General features: G+C 30.2%; 1 protein-coding gene across 2 annotated transcripts in view; it reads left to right on the top strand.

Moving 5' to 3' along the window:
• The first annotated feature begins 3,344 nt into the window (after window positions 1-3,344).
• Window positions 3,345-17,276, top strand: part of LOC145245966 (transmembrane emp24 domain-containing protein 7-like) — a 68,915-nt gene continuing 54,983 nt past the window's right edge. Inside the window, exon 1 of one of the 2 annotated variants that reach the window (XM_080107745.1) lies at window positions 3,345-4,697. In XM_080107745.1, coding sequence (XP_079963871.1) covers window positions 4,503-4,697 — 195 coding nt within the window. In that variant the 5' untranslated portion in view covers window positions 3,345-4,502. The remainder of the gene's footprint in view (window positions 4,698-17,276) is intronic. The other variant, XM_080107746.1, reaches the window with a different exon arrangement.

Here is a 17,276-nt window from a genome sequence, read left to right as displayed (position 1 = left end):
CAGTGGGGTGACGGATATGAAGTCAGTCTCGGGATTGAATGAGATGTGCAAATATATACTATCAGAAAGCATAGTATTGAATGAGATAAGTGGAAAACATATAGTAGCAAAATACCCAGCTTTGCCAAATATCGAATGAGATAGGTGAAAGATATATATTAGCAGAATATGCGGCGTCACCCAGGATTGGATAAGATAGGTGAAACATATATATCATGAGATTACCCAGAATTGATTGATATCAAAGTTATTATTTAAGTAAGGGGAAGCGACATAGTGGGTTAAAGCTATGAAAATTATTGTCGAAATTAGTAACATATCCAAGAATTATAAAAAATGATGAAATGTGAGTTATTTGATTGGTATGTTTGTAATGATATAATAAGACCAGGCAATATATCAAATATATTATATAAGTAGGAGGGAGAGGCATAATGTGGGTTTTTAATTATAAAAATTATTGTCAAAATTAGTAACATATCCAGGATTATGAACAACGATTAAATGTGAGTTAATCGATTGTGTGTTTATAATAAAATAATCAGCCCAGGAAATATATCAAAGTAATTATGTTAGTAAGAGAGGGCGATAAGGATGGTTTAAATTACGAAAAATAATTGTCGAAATTAGTAACATATCCAAGAATTATGAAAAATGTAATATGTTATTTAATGCATTAGTGTGTTTGCAATGAAATAATCAGACCAGACAATGTATCAAAGTTATTATCTTAGTAGTGGGGGGGGGTGATAATGTGGATTAAAAATATTAAAAATAATTGTCGAAATGAGTAACATATCCAAGAATTAAGAAAAATGATGAAGTGTGAGTTAATTGATAGTTGTGTTTTTTATGAAATAATCAGCCCAGACAATATGTCAAAGTAATTTTTTAGTAAGAGAAGGCGACGAGGATGGTTTAAATTATAAAAACTTATTGTCGAAATTAGTAACATATCCAAGAATTACGAAAAATTACGAAATTTGATTTAATTGATTGGAGTGTTTATAATAAAATAATCAGCCTAGACAATATATCAAAGTTATTATATAAATAAAGGGTAAGGAGATAAGGAGGGCTTAAATTATGAAAAATTATTGTCGAAATTAGTAACATATCCAAGAATTACGAAAAAATGATGAAATATTAGATAATTGATTGGTGTGTTTGTAAGGAAATAATCAGCCTAGAGAATATATCAAAGTTATTATTTAGTAAAGAGGGAAGGCAGAAAATGTGAGTTAAAATTATGAAAAGTGATTGTCAAAAGTAACATATCCAAGAATTATGAAAAATGATTAAATATGATTTTATGCATTCGTGTGTTTGTAATAAAATAATAAGCCCAGACAATATTTCAAAGTTATTATTTTATTAAGGGGGAGCGATAATGTGGGTATAAATTATGAAAAATTATTGTCGAAATTAGTATCATACCCAAGAATTATGAAAAATGATGAAATGGAGGTTAATTGATTAGTGTTTGTAATGAAATAATCAGCCCAGCAAATGTATCAAAGTTATTATTTTAGTAAGGTTGGGCGACAATGTTGGTTTAAATTATAAAAAAATATTGTCAAAGTTAGTAACATATCAAAGAATTACGAAAATGATGAAATGTGAGTTGATTGATGTGTGTGTTTGTAATGAAATAATCAGCCTAGACAATATATCAAAGTTATTATTTTAGTAAGGTGTGCGATATGGTAGGTGTATCAGAATTTTTGTAGGAATTTTTGACACCCCTAACACGAAACTGCGAATAAAATATAAAAAAACTCGTAATTTCTCATTTAAAAGTGGGTTGTTTATTTTCTTTATGTATTATACTTCCAAAATAAACTATTAAAGTTGTTTTAAAAGTAAAAGAAATATTTTTTCTTATTTTAAAAAAAACAGTAACGAATTTTCCGAACTCAATATTTTTCAATTTTTAAACTTTAAAAATCTATCAAAGTTTTTCTATTGATTCTATTTTTACGATATTTGCAGGGTCAATGTGAAATTTTATGCTCTTTCCAATAAACCGAATATAATATTTTAGACAAACGTTTTTTTTTTTAATTCACGCCCCCCGTTTTTCAAGTGTCTATTAAAAAGTAAATAATTAATTTACTCACCAAAGTTTTATATATCACAAACTGAAGAGAAAAAATCAATAAATAATATATTCAAATTTAAAACAAAAAAAAAGTAGTGTTTTTTAGAAATTTACCTGTAAAGTTCGAAGTTTAAAACCTTCTTTTTTTAAACCACGTTGTTTGTTTTTTCTTTTGTTGTTGTTTTTTTTTTTAATGAAACCTTGGTCCTTGCTCCTTTAATTGAAAAATAAAATAGGGCTTGAATTACATTTTTCGAGTAGTTATAAGCTTGGAAAGACAGGGGGTCGAATAATTCACGCCCCCCCATTTTGAAATGTCTATTAAAAAGTAAATAATTAATTCACTCACCAAAGTGTTATATATCACAAATTGAAGAGAAAAGGTCAATAAATAATATATTCAAATTTAAAACAAAAAAAACTAGTGTTTTTTAGAAATTTACCGTTTAAAACCTTAAAAAAAAAACAAAAAAAACACGTTGTTTGTTTTTTTCTTTTGTTTTTTAATGAAACCTTGGTCCTTGCTCCTTTAATTGAAAAAAAAAAAATAGGACTTGAATTACATTTTTCGAGGAGTTATAAGCTTATAAAGACGGGGTGAAATTATTCACTATTTTTCACGAAATTTCTGACACACCTAGCGATATGGTGAGTTTAAATGATGAAAAATTATTGTCCAAATTAGTACCATATCGAAGAATTATTAAAAATGATGAAATGTGAGTTAATTGATAGTTGTATTTTTTATAAAATAATCAGCCAATACAATATATCAAATATAATATTTTAGTAAAGGGAGAGGCGATAATGTGGGTTGAAATTATGAAAAAGGATTGTCGAACATAGTAACATATTCAATAATTATGAAAAATGATAAAATGTGAGTTAATTGACCGGTGTGTTTGTAATGAAATAATCAGCCCAGGAAATATATCAAAGTTATTATTTTAGTGAGGGGGCGATGTTTTAATAATAAAAAAAGTAGAATAATATGATTGTGCCTTCATTCATGCTGAACAGAACGCTCACAGCATGCCCAGCAACAATATATTACATATGAAAAATGCTGCTGTGGAATTTCCACAGGTCCCGCTAGTTGTTATTATTATTATTATTATTATTATTATTTATTTATTTATTTATCTATTCATTTTTGCAAATTAGTCCACACTCCACCGGGCATTAAAATGTTTACAGATTTTAATCGTGCATTTCTCTAGTTTATATGGATAAAATAAAAAAAATTTTCAGACGGAATGACTCCTCATGTAATAATGCTTAAGATAAGATTTTGAATGCCTTATTTTTTTTCATATCACCCGCAAAGTCTATTTTGGCGACAATACCAAAATTAAACAAAAACAAAACAAAAGCAACATAAAAAAATACAGCGTGGCGTGGATATCACGGCCATTAAAGGTCAATTTAAAAGTCAATTTCACCCAATCCCTCTTCTGAATACTCATTTACGATGAAACAGTAACATAAGCTCGAGTAACATATGGCCCTTCCACAGCGGGATGATATGAAACAAGAATTGTCAAGAGCCAACGTCCTAGAGGAAGAGCACTTTTGGTACCGGGCATCCCAGACGACTGGCAATAAAGTTAAATTAACCCCTCCTTAAAGGAGAAGGCAACGCCTGGGAGGGTGGATCTCCCAGAATTGCACAGGACCAGCAATATACTGCAATCAACAGGCAAAAAGTTATTTCAAAAATGGTCTAGACTGTGGTAGTACTGCATTAGTGCATTACTGCAATACTGCATGGTGGTGCAATGTCTGCCTTTGAAAACGGCACGCCTGTGTCATCGTAAGGGTTAACAAGCAGTGCTCATATGGATAATATTCCGTCGGACGCATGCAATAACAAGAACATCAGGAATGGAACGTATGTTACAGACCTAGTTTTTTACTAAAAGTGTAACGTTAGTTTTTTATTTTTTTTTTTTTTTTTACCCGAAGTGTAACGTTATGTTATTATTATGTCTGGTCAAAAAAGAGAAAGACAAAAACTTCAAATTGAGTGCGGGCCTGAAACCGGAAGTAGCAGTTGCTAGCGCCATCTACCGGCCACGTCACTTCGATCAACATCGTCGTTTCGCCATTAGCACATCCAAGGACGCTTTCCGACCGGCATTTTATCTACAAACCCCAAAAGATCTTCTTCGCCTTTCTTTTTTTTTTTTTTTTCCACAACACGCACATAGAGCCCATTTGCCAAAAAGTGAACTGGCAGAAAATATTCTTTCCACTCTATCTCATTTTTCTTCTTCCTTCTTCACAAACCTTCTTCCCCTTCTAAAATCTTTTGGTCGGGTTTCCAAGTGCTGGATTGAAGAAACTTTTTCAAGCTTGTATCCCCAAAGAGTTCATTATTTAGTTTTGTTTTATTTCCACGATGGTGGAGTTAAGTAATATAAATAATGTCGTCGGATCGTTAACATCTTGTGTTGTCTTATTGTCGGGGATTTTCTGTTTGCTCTGTGTCCAAACTGCTTTCACGGGTGAACTTACCTTCGAGTTGCCCGACAATGAACGGATGTGTTTCTTTGAGAAAATTGACAAAGGTGTAAAATGTACCTTAGAGTTCCAGGTAAGTTAATTTTAGACCTTGGCGGAGAACATCATTGCTTTTTTCTTCTCATTAAAATATATATATATATATATATATATTTGGAAAAGTCATGTCTGCCGTACATACGCTAAAAAAAAACAAAAAAAAAAACGCCAAACAAAATCAGCCCATCTGTAAAATAAATAAAACTATGAGAAGTATTTGGCTTTAGCAATTTGTTACTAATTATTAAAAAATAAACTTTTAAAGTTTTATATAAGAATTGAGATGTAAGATATGGATAATCGCGTTGTATCTCGCTCTTTTTTACTTTTGTTGTATTGTTCAAGCGAGGAGCTTAAAAACTAATTTAAAATGTCATATTAAAATAGTTTCGGGTTTGTATTACTGTACACACAGATTCGAAAAAGTTGTCAAAAAAACAAATATATAACAAATGTTATCAAAGGCAAGATAAGTTACTTTTCTGCCAAACTGGATATATTTTTTGTGTTTTTATTCAATGTAACATGTTTATTCAGCTGGAAAAACAGTGTTTACCGATGTATTGGAAAATTCAAGATGGCCCCTACCCCTCACTCCCTCTTTAACACGGTAAGTTTGGGAAAAGGTGTTATAAATAAAAACTATACAAAATACTATTAAAAACCCGCCGAATATATGTCAACCTATGTCACGGTAACATATATTGAGCGAGTTTTTAGCAGTATTTTATCCGTTTTTTTATTTATAACACCTTTTCCCAAACTTACCATGTTAAAGAGAGAATCAGACGCCATCTTGAATTTTCCAATACATCGGTAAATACTGTATAGTTTTCGAGCTGAATAAACATGTTACATTGAATAAAAACACAAAAATATATCCAGTTTGGTAGAAAAGTAACTTATGTTGCCTTTGATAACATTTATTTATTATATATTTGTTTTTTGACAACTTTTTCGAATCTGTGTACAGTAATACAAACCCATAGTTTCAAACATTCGTTTTAATTTTGTCTTTATTTTGATTTCAATAAATATTCGATTAATATTAAATAATACAATATAATTCAACGTTTAGCGAGAAATACGGTAAGCATCTTGTTTGAGAGATGTCACTTTAGGTTAGATTTTGGTCTGAAACATATGGAAAAGTGTCCATTAGAGTACATCTACATCACAATATATTTTATCAAAAAATTCTAGATTTTTTAAAACTATTGACAATATTTACTTTTTTGGTACTAGTGCACCATGCTGAAATAATGTTATTTAAAAAGCCATTCTTAACATGGGGAGGGGAGGGTGTTTTGTACCTATTCTATACTTTAACCTTACAACTGAATAAAAAAAACCCATAAAACTTTAAACTTGGAAATACGATTTAAAAAATAGGGCGGATCAGCACCACTTTTTTATTTAGATATATAAAAAAAAAATCTTGGTAATTTTAATGTCGCATGAAAAATCAACCTTTCGAAGTCCAAACAGATTTAATCCCCAAATACAGATCTTGCATACACAACCGTGGCTACCGAGGAGAGTAGCCCGCCGTGACAGTGACACAACTCGATATCCTTTCAGATAGAGCTTTATAACCATTAGCGATAAGTCCCTTTTAACTATTGTTAGAGAGGGAACACAAATTTTTGTTGTGGGCACATCAAGTGAAGACTTACTGTTGCTTTTAAGGGTATTCGGGTCCGTTTCGAACGAATATCACGAACAATCATCAATATTTACTGGAAATGTAGACTTTTAGCGTTTTTTCTAAAATAAACTTAAATGTCAACAGCTGTATAGATCACCATGGAGATCGACAAAACGAAAGTCACCTATTTTAGTTTAAATAATTAACGGGGGTATATATATATATATATATATATATATATATATATATATATATATATATAACAACAACAAAAAAGCTGAACATAGGTTAAAACCAATTATGTTTTTTTTTGTTTTTTTTGTAACAAAGTTGACAGAATATTATTTGAACAAGATGTATTTCCCCGTCCATCATATTGAAAATATGGCCACAGGCGCATTCTGGGTAATTTTCAATATGGCAATTGGGAAATGTTTTGTTCAAAGAATATTCCTTAAAAAGTCTGTTATGTCGCCGCAAAACCGGATGTGAAATAAAACAAGCAAACGGATATGTGTTGATAAAACGGAAACAAAAAATCAGGATAAAATAAATAAATAAAACATACACTAAACGCGCAGGTTGGTAAAGTTGACAACGACGCAGACTGATAATCTAAGTGTGCTAAGTTCGAACCCAGTTGATCCCATAGCAGCAGCACTTTCACGTGGTTTTTCCTGCAAGTAGCCAATAAATCGAAAAATCAAGGCAATAACATATTAGCCGATTAGCTGCTTCATACGAATGTATTTCATTAATGCACCAAGTCCGTGGTAGCAATATGCTAACCGGACTTCGGGGTTGGGTTAGTGACGGGTACTAATTGCATCGATTCCGCGTCTCGTTTAGCAGCAGTTTAATAAAAAAAAAAAAGTGCATTATGGGTAATTGTCAATATGCTGGACCAGAAAATAAGATTTTTTTTTATTCACCAATCATTTTAATAATTAAAATTGAAGACTAATGTGAGTGATATATTTTGCATTGGCGGACCTCCTGTACGAGAGTGCTCACCTCCTAAAAACGCGTGTTTTTTAAAAACCTTTTTTCGGCGATTATCATAGATTAGAATTAAGTATCATATTAGCAAAAAAGTTCTAAAAAGAAAAAAAAAATTAATGACTTTTCTCTTTATATAAACGTTCTACTCCATTGCTACCTGACTTATTGTTCATTTCTTTAGCGACGTGTTACGTGATTACAACGATAAAGTGAATCCATTTCTTAAGTCATTAAATTTTGTTTAAAAAATGTTGTTTTTTTTGTTAATTAAGTCTGTAATCTATGATAATCGTCGGGAAAAAAACTTAAGATGAAAAACCCGCATTTTAAGGGGGTGGGCACTCTCGTACAGGTCCACCGAAACGGTTAAATATTTGTATTTATTTAACTAGCAGGGAATCCGACATTGTCTGGGATTAAATGATGATTAAATGACGAATATTTCACACTTCTATATTTTTGTCATCGAAATCCGTGAAACCGCCCAGGAGTAACTTAGTCTAAAATATGTTATTCTACATTGCACTCTAGATAATCTACTGTTTCTTTTATAAAATTATTTTATACAAACTTCTTTCCAGTTATTTATTGAGATTGTCAGACTGACTTCCTCATCTTGGTTGTTATAGTCACAACGTTTCGGCCGTTTTGCCCTCTGGCCTTCATCAGGTGTTTTGTATCGAATTGGGAAACCGTTTGTTAGGAGTCTCGAACCCAACCCTTTATTATTATTATTACAGGGGTACCGTGTTCGGACTCCAGCTAGGCTCTGGGACATAGTTGCTGATTCTCGGAGGGCAAAACGGCCAAAACGTTGTGACTATAACAACCAAGATGAGGAAGTCAGTCCGACAATCTCAATAAATGAAAATACCTCATCTCAAAAATACAGACAATTACTTCTTTCCAGTTAATGGAAAAAAAAAAACCCTATCAACTTCCCCACAGTAGAATTTTCACAGCCTGTTGCTCTATTGTTGTGCTAAGCGATGACATGGAAAAAATGGCTTTATCGATGATAGATAAATTAAAATAATGATTTTGATTATCGGTAATTATTGGGGTTTTTGAAAGATAAAAAAAAATATTTCCATTACTTTTTATACAACTTTAATAGTTTATTTTGGAAGTATAATCCATCAAGAAAATAAACAAACCACTTTTAAATGAGAAATTAGAGTTTTTTTTTTTTTTATGTTATTCACAGTTTCGTGTTGGAGGTGTCAAAAATTCCCCCAAAATTCTGATACACTTAGTGCCTATGGAAGACCATAAAGCCTACATACAGTTGCTTGTATTTACAAACAGTTATCTCCCCTGTTTCCTTTTTGCTGTGATTTGCGCTTGATTTAGTTTAAAGTGTGGGGGACTTGCATCAATCACACTCTCGTTCAGAAATGCTTGGTCGTGAAGGCAAGACAGGGTCAAGACGACCACACGTGATACTAGATGCAGGAGTTGTCTCCAACACATACGGCACCAAGCATTCCCAAAATGGTCGCTCATCTGATAATGGCAAGCCTCATCGTTGCTTAACTTCGAGGGTTATGTAGGCAACAAATATGTATCTCTTATGAAAAAGAATTAAACCCTTACAAAGTTGATTCCTCACTTAATCGTCAAAACAAAGGTTAAAAATACATGAAAATTTACAGGACTAAATGACTACATTTATTCATGTAAAGGTTACCATAGTTTTTTCTAAACTATCATTAAATTTTCGATTTTTTAATTTTGTCACACAAAATCTATAGAGTAAGATAAAAGATGGAATTATTTTAAATTTAGGTACTTATGTTATATTTTTGCATATTCTATAAGAATTATCCTAAATCTTAGACAAAAAAAAAAAATTAATTGGTTCAAAAACTTTAAAAAAATATTCAAATGTTCTATCCATCAAGACAAAAATGGCGGTGAATGGTGTTTTTAATTTTAAATTCTATTAAAAATAGTAGAAAAAGTTTTATATTTTGCTTTTTATATGATAAAATTCAGGCTTTTATCTTTCTGGAAAAGAAAAAGTTGCTTAAGAATTATGGATTTAAATAGATTTTAATTTGTTTAAAAAAAACAACTTGGTTTTTCCTCTTCACACACAAAAAAGTTACCTCCAAAATCCATTTTTATTGTGAGGAAAATATTTCACAAAGACAACAAAAAACAACAAGGGTTTCTAAATGTTATTTCAGCATGATACCTTCTTTGCATAAGTATCAAAACCGGTTTTTAAATTATTTTTAAGTGGTTTTGTGTGAAAAGTATATATCCACTAATGTTTGTTATAAAAAGGAAAAACATTTTATTTTCAAGACATTGCAAATTTACAGAAAACACTTTATCAGCATCCTCTTCATTTCAGGGAAAATTATTTTTTACAAATTCTTCAAATTGTTCTTCCTAGTTAAAAATGTATCTATAAAAGCAATATTTTCATAGCATGGACGAGAAAGTGGGGATTCTTAGAATAACTTGGCAGAATGGATTATAACATTTTTATTTAAATACATTTTGTAATAATTCAATTTAAAGGTTCCAATTCTATCACAAGTTTATAGAGTTTAAATTAAAAGAAAAAAAAAATTAAAAAAATAAAATTTTAATGATTATATTAAACAAAAATATTTTTTTTCATAGATTGCCATTCCTTGGTGTTCACTCACCTTAACTTGTTGTGCTCATGTTAAAATTTGGACCTATAAAGTAAAAACACATATCAAGGTTCTGGTAGTTTGGTATCTAGATTAGCTTATCATTAAATTCGATTATTTGTAATGAGTCATCTATTAAAATGATCACTGGGAATTCTGATATCTTGTTCATGTAAGAAAGACCTAATATTCATGTTAAAAATGTAATTTTTTTTTAAAATTTCCTTATTTTTAATCATAAATTTGTTTGATAAAGAATGGACTCTTGGCAGATTTCAGTTCTTACAGAGTAATTTCAGAGTATTGGAGAATTTTGATCAGGTTCCAATATGACTGAAGCAGTTTATGATTTGAAAACTGCAAAAAAATATATAAAGACAGATGATACTAAACATGCAAAAGTTTAAGTTAGGTTGAAAAAGAAAATTAAAGAAAATAAAGTGCTTTCCAAATCATAAACTTTGCATTCTCTATCACTATTCAGAATTGAAACCTTCTTGATACTCATTCCTTACATGTACCATTGTCAATATCTTTTACAAAAATCTCTCAAAATAATCTCCCTTTTTAGCACTTGTTAGTCCATTGTCTTAAGGATTTTCATATCTACAAATGTGAAATTTGATGCTAGTATCTATTTCACAAAAACCTTAATGTGATTTGTTGTTTGTTAAAAATACTGTAACAAATAAGGATCTGAATGTATTCTAAGTAAAAGTAAAAATATTAAAACAAAATCACATATTCAACTTTCTGCCAAGTCAGAACCTTCCAAGGAATTGTATAAAGCATGAAAGTCCTAATTCAATTAAATCGATATTTAAAAAAAAAATCATATCTTTGGCCATACACACATATAAACACCCTCCTCATCATCATATTCGGTTTAATGTCTGTTTTTGATGCTGGCATCTGTTGAATAGTTTGTAGAAATTAACTATAAAATTAACCTATCCCTGACCAGTTGTTTATCCCTCTTTTTTCTTCAAATTCACCCTTATTACTTTCTCCCATATTTTCCTTGGCTCATTCTTGTCAACTGACCCTGCTACCTCAATTGGTTGACATCCATTTTTACAATGTGGCCATTCCAACAAAGTCTCCTGTTCTGTATTTCTCTCTATAATTGTTCAGCTTTAATCTTCCCCTGAGCTCTTCAGAAGGATCTTTAAAACTCACATTACACATCCATCTTTCCCTTCTAAACATCATCACACTGTATACATGTGCATGATAGACTCTTTTGGTTGAGAGTGATAATGCTCTGCTGGTCATTAATGGCAGAAGACTGGAATAGTATTAAATTTATATATTATTATAGTTTTCATAAAATATGCAAATGTTCCATTGTTTTAAAGAGAAACCTTCAAAGATTAATTTTCTCTAACATTATCAGTTATACATTACTTTACGGCATCACCAAAATAACTTCTGCAACTTTGTTTATTTTGAGTATGAATTTATGTTCACTCATTGCCTTCATCTGAATTTGGTGCTTAATTTTGAGACCAAAACCAAAACTCTAGTGTAAAACAAGTAACAATATTTTATTTTGAAGTTATGCTATTTTCTCAATCAAACTACAGGCTTGAAGTTAGGACAAACATTTCTTCTAACAAACTGCCCCTCTGCTGAAGACCCTAAAGGCCCTTGATTTTCAGACCAAACAAATACCAAACTTATTCCTCTGAACATTTGCTGGAATAAATATAAGTTCATTGCACTTGAGATTTATCAGCTGTTAGTCTATGGACATAAAACTAGAATGAACTTTTGCATAATACAAGGTATTTTGTTCACTGATCATCTTGAAAGGAAGGACCATTAATAGTGACTATAACATTAATGGTATGTTTTAAAGGAAAAAATTGCCAGAAAACTGCTACAAATGAAAAAAAAAATGCTTTTATATAACATAACATGACATAATTCAATAGCAAAACTAGATTTGCGCTTCATGTTGCTTTTGCACCTACCCTATTCTCCAGATCTGGTTTCGAGTTACTGTTAGTTGTTTGCAGACCATGAAAGAATGCTCTAGGGAAAAGATTTGACTTCAATAAAGAATGGATATTGGAACATATTAGTGGCTTTAAAAAAATAAGTGACATTGAATTGTAAGAAAAGTATTGGGATCAATGTATCACCCTAAAAAACTGTTGAATAATATCTAAATTGGCCTTGTTTTATTAGTTAAGCCCGGAACTTATTGAATGATGTGTTACAACATGTCAAAAAAGATGAAAGGAAGCAGTTGACTAACATGACATTCAGTTTGTTGGTGTACGACATTAAACAGATGTTATAAACATGTTGTTACATGAAATACCCAAAGGAAGCTACTAAGATAATAGAATCTTTAAACAGTAAATCCTACATTCCGTAGTAATACAAAAATACACAAGTTATTAAAAACAATAAAAGCAAAGAGTTCAGAGACATCATCCAAAAACGTTGAAGTTTATATATGTTCCTGTTTTTTAATTTTAGATCATGTGGAGTACAAGAATACTGCATCTTGCAGTACCCTTTTGCTTTTAAACCAAATTTTCTCCAAGGAAAAGTCACTTTCAGCACTAGCTATACCATTTCCATTAAAACCATTATATAAAATAGTAGCAACCTTAAGTTCACTTTTTAAAACTAAACTCCTCTTCCTGTTTTAAAATAATAAAAAAAATACCATAAAACTTTAGAAAGTCGCAATTATTTTATTTTTACTGGCTTCATTTAAAACTTATTTTTTGATAGTTTTTGATTGAATGAAACAAATGCATGTCCTACATTATAGATTTTTTTATTTTCTCTTTTCATTTGTAAATATAAAACTTTGGAAGCTAAAGTGAAGAAAATGATTTCCTAGATTTAAAAAAAAAAATGTCCTAAAATGTTTCTCGTTTTTGTTCAATCTTTCTTACTAATAGTACAAATATTGATAAAACTGAATTTTACTAAATGATGTTTTCAAGTGTTTGATTGGATATGGCCGTTTGTTAAAAAAAAAAATGGTTTTAGGTTCTGTTAAAAAAAAAAATGGTTTTAGGTTCTGTTAAAAAAAAATGGTTTTAGGTTCTGTTAAAAAAAAAAATGGTTTTAGGTTCTGTTAAAAAAAAAATGGTTTTAGGTTCTGTTAAAAAAAAAATGGTTTTAGGTTCTGTTAAAAAAAAAAATGGTTTTAGGTTCTGTTAAAAAAAAAAATGGTTTTAGGTTCTGTTAAAAAAAAAAATGGTTTTAGGTTCTGTTAAAAAAAAAAATGGTTTTAGGTTCTGTTAAAAAAAAAAAAGGTTTTAGGTTCTGTTAAAAAAAAAATGGTTTTAGGTTCTGTTAAAAAAAAAATGGTTTTAGGTTCTGTTAAAAAAAAAAATGGTTTTAGGTTCTGTTAAAAAAAAAAAATAGCACAAGTTCTGGCCATTCATGCACACTGCTGAATATCCTCCCTTCAACAAGCTCTAATTGTGAGATGTTTATGCTTGTTCAGTCATGCTCTTCAGCATCAAAGTCAATTTATTAAAGAAGTCATCAATTGAGTTCCATTTTAAGTCTGGAACAAGTGATGTGATGATCAACGCAGAATGATAAAGCAGGTGCAGAACCCATTATGAGTCCACACAAATGGAAAATGTTGAGCTGTGCTTTATTGGCCTTCATTCAGAACTTTTTTTTTATCAAGGCTTGAAGGCCGATTAAGAATAATGGTTAATGAGTTTCAGGAGGTTGGTGAGATGGGTAGTGGTAGAAATTATGTACAATTTTATTATTTAAGAGGATAGTTCAACAAGAACTTGTTTACATTGGATTTGAAAATGATCATGCTGTAGTTAGCTGGAAAGCTGTCCTAACATAATTTCACTGGCAGGTAGTTCTAGACAAGAAACTTTGTTCATGGAATTTTCACTTAGGTTTAGGCACAGATGGAGAAATTTTTGACAGTGGTTGTAGCTAAATTACTGTGAATATTTTGCAAAGGGGATTATAGCTCAGTCGAGCATTTGTCATGAAAATGACAATAGAATAGCTCATAATGTCTCTACTGTAAGAAAGAGGCAAGGAGGAGAAAAGGACACCGCCTACTAGATTTTGAAGCAGATTTGAAACCAACCCAGAGTGAAAGCCATCACGAGTAGAATCAAAAAGGTTCTGATGTACAGGCAAAACTGAACTCATCCATCTGTATCTATCTGCTTTTTTCTTTAATTCTACATTTTATAAGATTTCATTTCGCTCTTTTGGCTAGAAGCAAAGTGTAGTAGTTCTGATACTAAACTTCATACTTGGTCAATGAAGGGGAAATTCTTCTAGATTGAGGCAATTTTTATTTCTAGTCTAATCCAGAGTACTCCTTTTGGGGGTGAGTTGGATTTTCTTTAGATAAAACCAACCTTTTACCTAATTGTCCACGGTGGATGGGTGGGTCAAGTAAATAGGAACTGACACTCTGATACAAATATAACAAACCTACAGACCCCATGTGAGTTTTGTGTTTTTTTTTTCTCTCAACGAACTGGAATACCTATCCATAAGTTGTAATGTAAAAACAAATTCTTGTCCTTTAATTTAGTTGATGGATTGTAAATGTTTGATCATCAGTTTTTTTTGTTCATATCGACCGCTTGCTTTAAGTGTTCACCAAGTGAGCCAACCACTTCACCAGCCTTGAAACATATGCGACTCAAAAGCAGCTTTTCCAATGTTTAAAAGTATTTATTTATAATCCATTGAAGCATTTTCAGGATGAAAATATCATTTTCCAAATTTTAAACAAAAGTTGAGACTTGCACATTGTTCAATCAGTCATTGTAAACATCACAGCTGTTCTCTGAAATGATATCAAAGAACAAATACAAATGAATAGTTTTTAACAAGAGTATGAAAAGCTGACTGACATTTTAAGCTGATAATAAGCACCATTAATTTTGCACACATTACACTTGTAGTCCAAAAACTTTCTGATACTAATCTTTGCTGGTTGCAAAAATAATGGTAAAAATTAATAAGTCCTGCATTTTATAAAACTAATTTGAATTGTCTGTATAAATCTAATTGTAAAATCTTGTTCTGATGGTACAAGTAAAAATGAACAAATAATTTATAAAATTCCATGGTTGAAGTTGTAATATTTTTCATGAGTTACAGTCGGCTTTTTTTTTTTTTTGAATTGTAAATCCAGAAAAGATAACTGTTTAATTGACTGACCGTTTTTTAAGAAAATTATTTTCTTTTTTTTTAATCTTTGAATAAGTTTCTTTTAGGATTAGTTGAGCATTTATTAGATGTTTATAAAAATTAAACAAACTGAAGAGTTGTAAACCTTTGAATATTTGCAGAAGGTAAAGATAAATTTAAGTAACAAAAAAATTATAGAACTCCATCTATGATTGTTAAATCTTCATGACTGTTTGTAATCTAGAATTACTCATTCTAGCAGGAAAATCTGATATGGTTCATTATTTTCATAACATCATTTTTCTTATTTTTTTTAAATGCACTTTTCACCTTCTCTTATAGTCGAAAGAAACCAAGATGTTGATATTAGTATCTAATACATTTGGTTTAAATTTCATTAAAATCAGATATGCATATTTGAAAATTTAAGTTTTACTCCCATAGCTGTCTTAGACGGAAGACAGATTTGGAACCACTTCCATTATCTTCAGAAAATTTTATATGTATAATTTAAATGTCAAATTTAGATATATTTTACAAATAAGTACAAGTTTAAGAAGGGTCCCCTCCCTTCCCCCCAAAAAACCTTATTAGGCAAGATTCAGGATCCTTTCTAGTGTCTTCCTTGGAAAAATTAGCATATACAGTGACATGCATAATTATTGGATACATGTTATTTTCTGTTATAACTTTAGTTTATGTTCGCCATTTTTGCCTGATATTTGGGCAAGAAATATCTTGTAAGATTGTTTTAGTTGTATGTGGAAAGAAAATTAAAAACTCAGGGTTGAACCCTTTTTTATTTTGTCAAAATTCAAAAGTATTAAATAAGTATCAATTTAATATTTTATTGCATAGTCTCTGTTTGGTTTCACTGCTTTTAGTAGCTTTCTGTAGTTGGCCACAAGTTTTTTTTACACTGATCTACTGTTACTTTACCCCATTTTCCCTTGCATAATTTCTCTAATTGCTTGATATTTTGTGGATTCTGTTTATGAATTTTAACTTTCAAAGTATTCCACAAAATCTTAAACTCAAGTCAGAAGACTGGCAATTCCTTAATAAGAACATAAACTAGAGTTCTAACAGAAAATAACATGTATCCAATACTTATGTATACTACTAGAAATACACTTATCTTTCTTTCTGTAGGAGCACACACATGCACACACTTATCTCTATCTCTCTTTCATATATATATATATATATATATATATATTTACACACACAGGAGAACCCTAGGATACGTTTTTTTTTTTTTTTTTCCAGGTTACGATGTGGAATACAATGTTTTTCCGGTCCTTGGTTATGTTATTTGCCTCACCTTATGGTGTTATTTATGTAATTTGATTATATACATATGTATTATATACTGTACTGTATTTTGTTATTAATTTTTTTTTGCCATATCCCAGGGTTCTATTAAATCTGGTGCATCATCTCAAATATGGCTTAACTACTATTCTGGAATCACTTCATCACTAGTCATTGTATATTTCATTTACTAAATTTTTTTTTTTTTAATAGATACATGGAATTTTTACGGTATTGCAATGTTTATGTGCATTTATTGCAGATTATTTTGAAACCATTAATTTCTGGAAAATTTCAGTGTCATATTCGAATTCCTAGCACAAAAGTACATTTATATGGTAAATTTTATTGCATATCTTGTGTTTTAACAAAAATATAGCATTTTTACTGAAAAAGCAGTGTAAAATGTGACAAAACGTTTATCGGAAAAATATCCAAATGTGTGAGGCACATTTTAGTCAGATTTGATTAATTATTTTTAGTCAGATTGTAAAAATTGTTTTTAGTTAGATTTTAAAAATTCAAAAAGATTCTTAGATCAAGTTCTTTATGTATGCCATTATATTTTAAATTTTAAGCAATTTCAATTTTTTCATGTATTGCTAGTTTTCAAATTTCAACCATCTAAAATATCCACACGAATACTCTCAACACAATTTAAAGATTAAAAGATATTGTTACTCTAGTATTATACCTTTTTTTAAAAATTTATTTTGTTTATCTGTTCTTTTCTGAAATTAAAAATGCCAGGGGAGATAGTAAATGCCATTGTTTAGTGTAAGATAAAAAGAAAAATGTCTATGCATAACATAGTCCCTCATCCTCCCATCTAAAA

This window comes from Euprymna scolopes, chromosome 23 (assembly GCF_053919585.1).
Source record: "Euprymna scolopes isolate OS-2025 chromosome 23, ASM5391958v1, whole genome shotgun sequence".
In the NCBI taxonomy this organism is placed as follows: domain Eukaryota; kingdom Metazoa; phylum Mollusca; class Cephalopoda; order Sepiida; family Sepiolidae; genus Euprymna; species Euprymna scolopes.
Note: the sequence above shows the minus strand (reverse complement) of the source record. Positions and strands in the feature narration are given on the sequence as shown.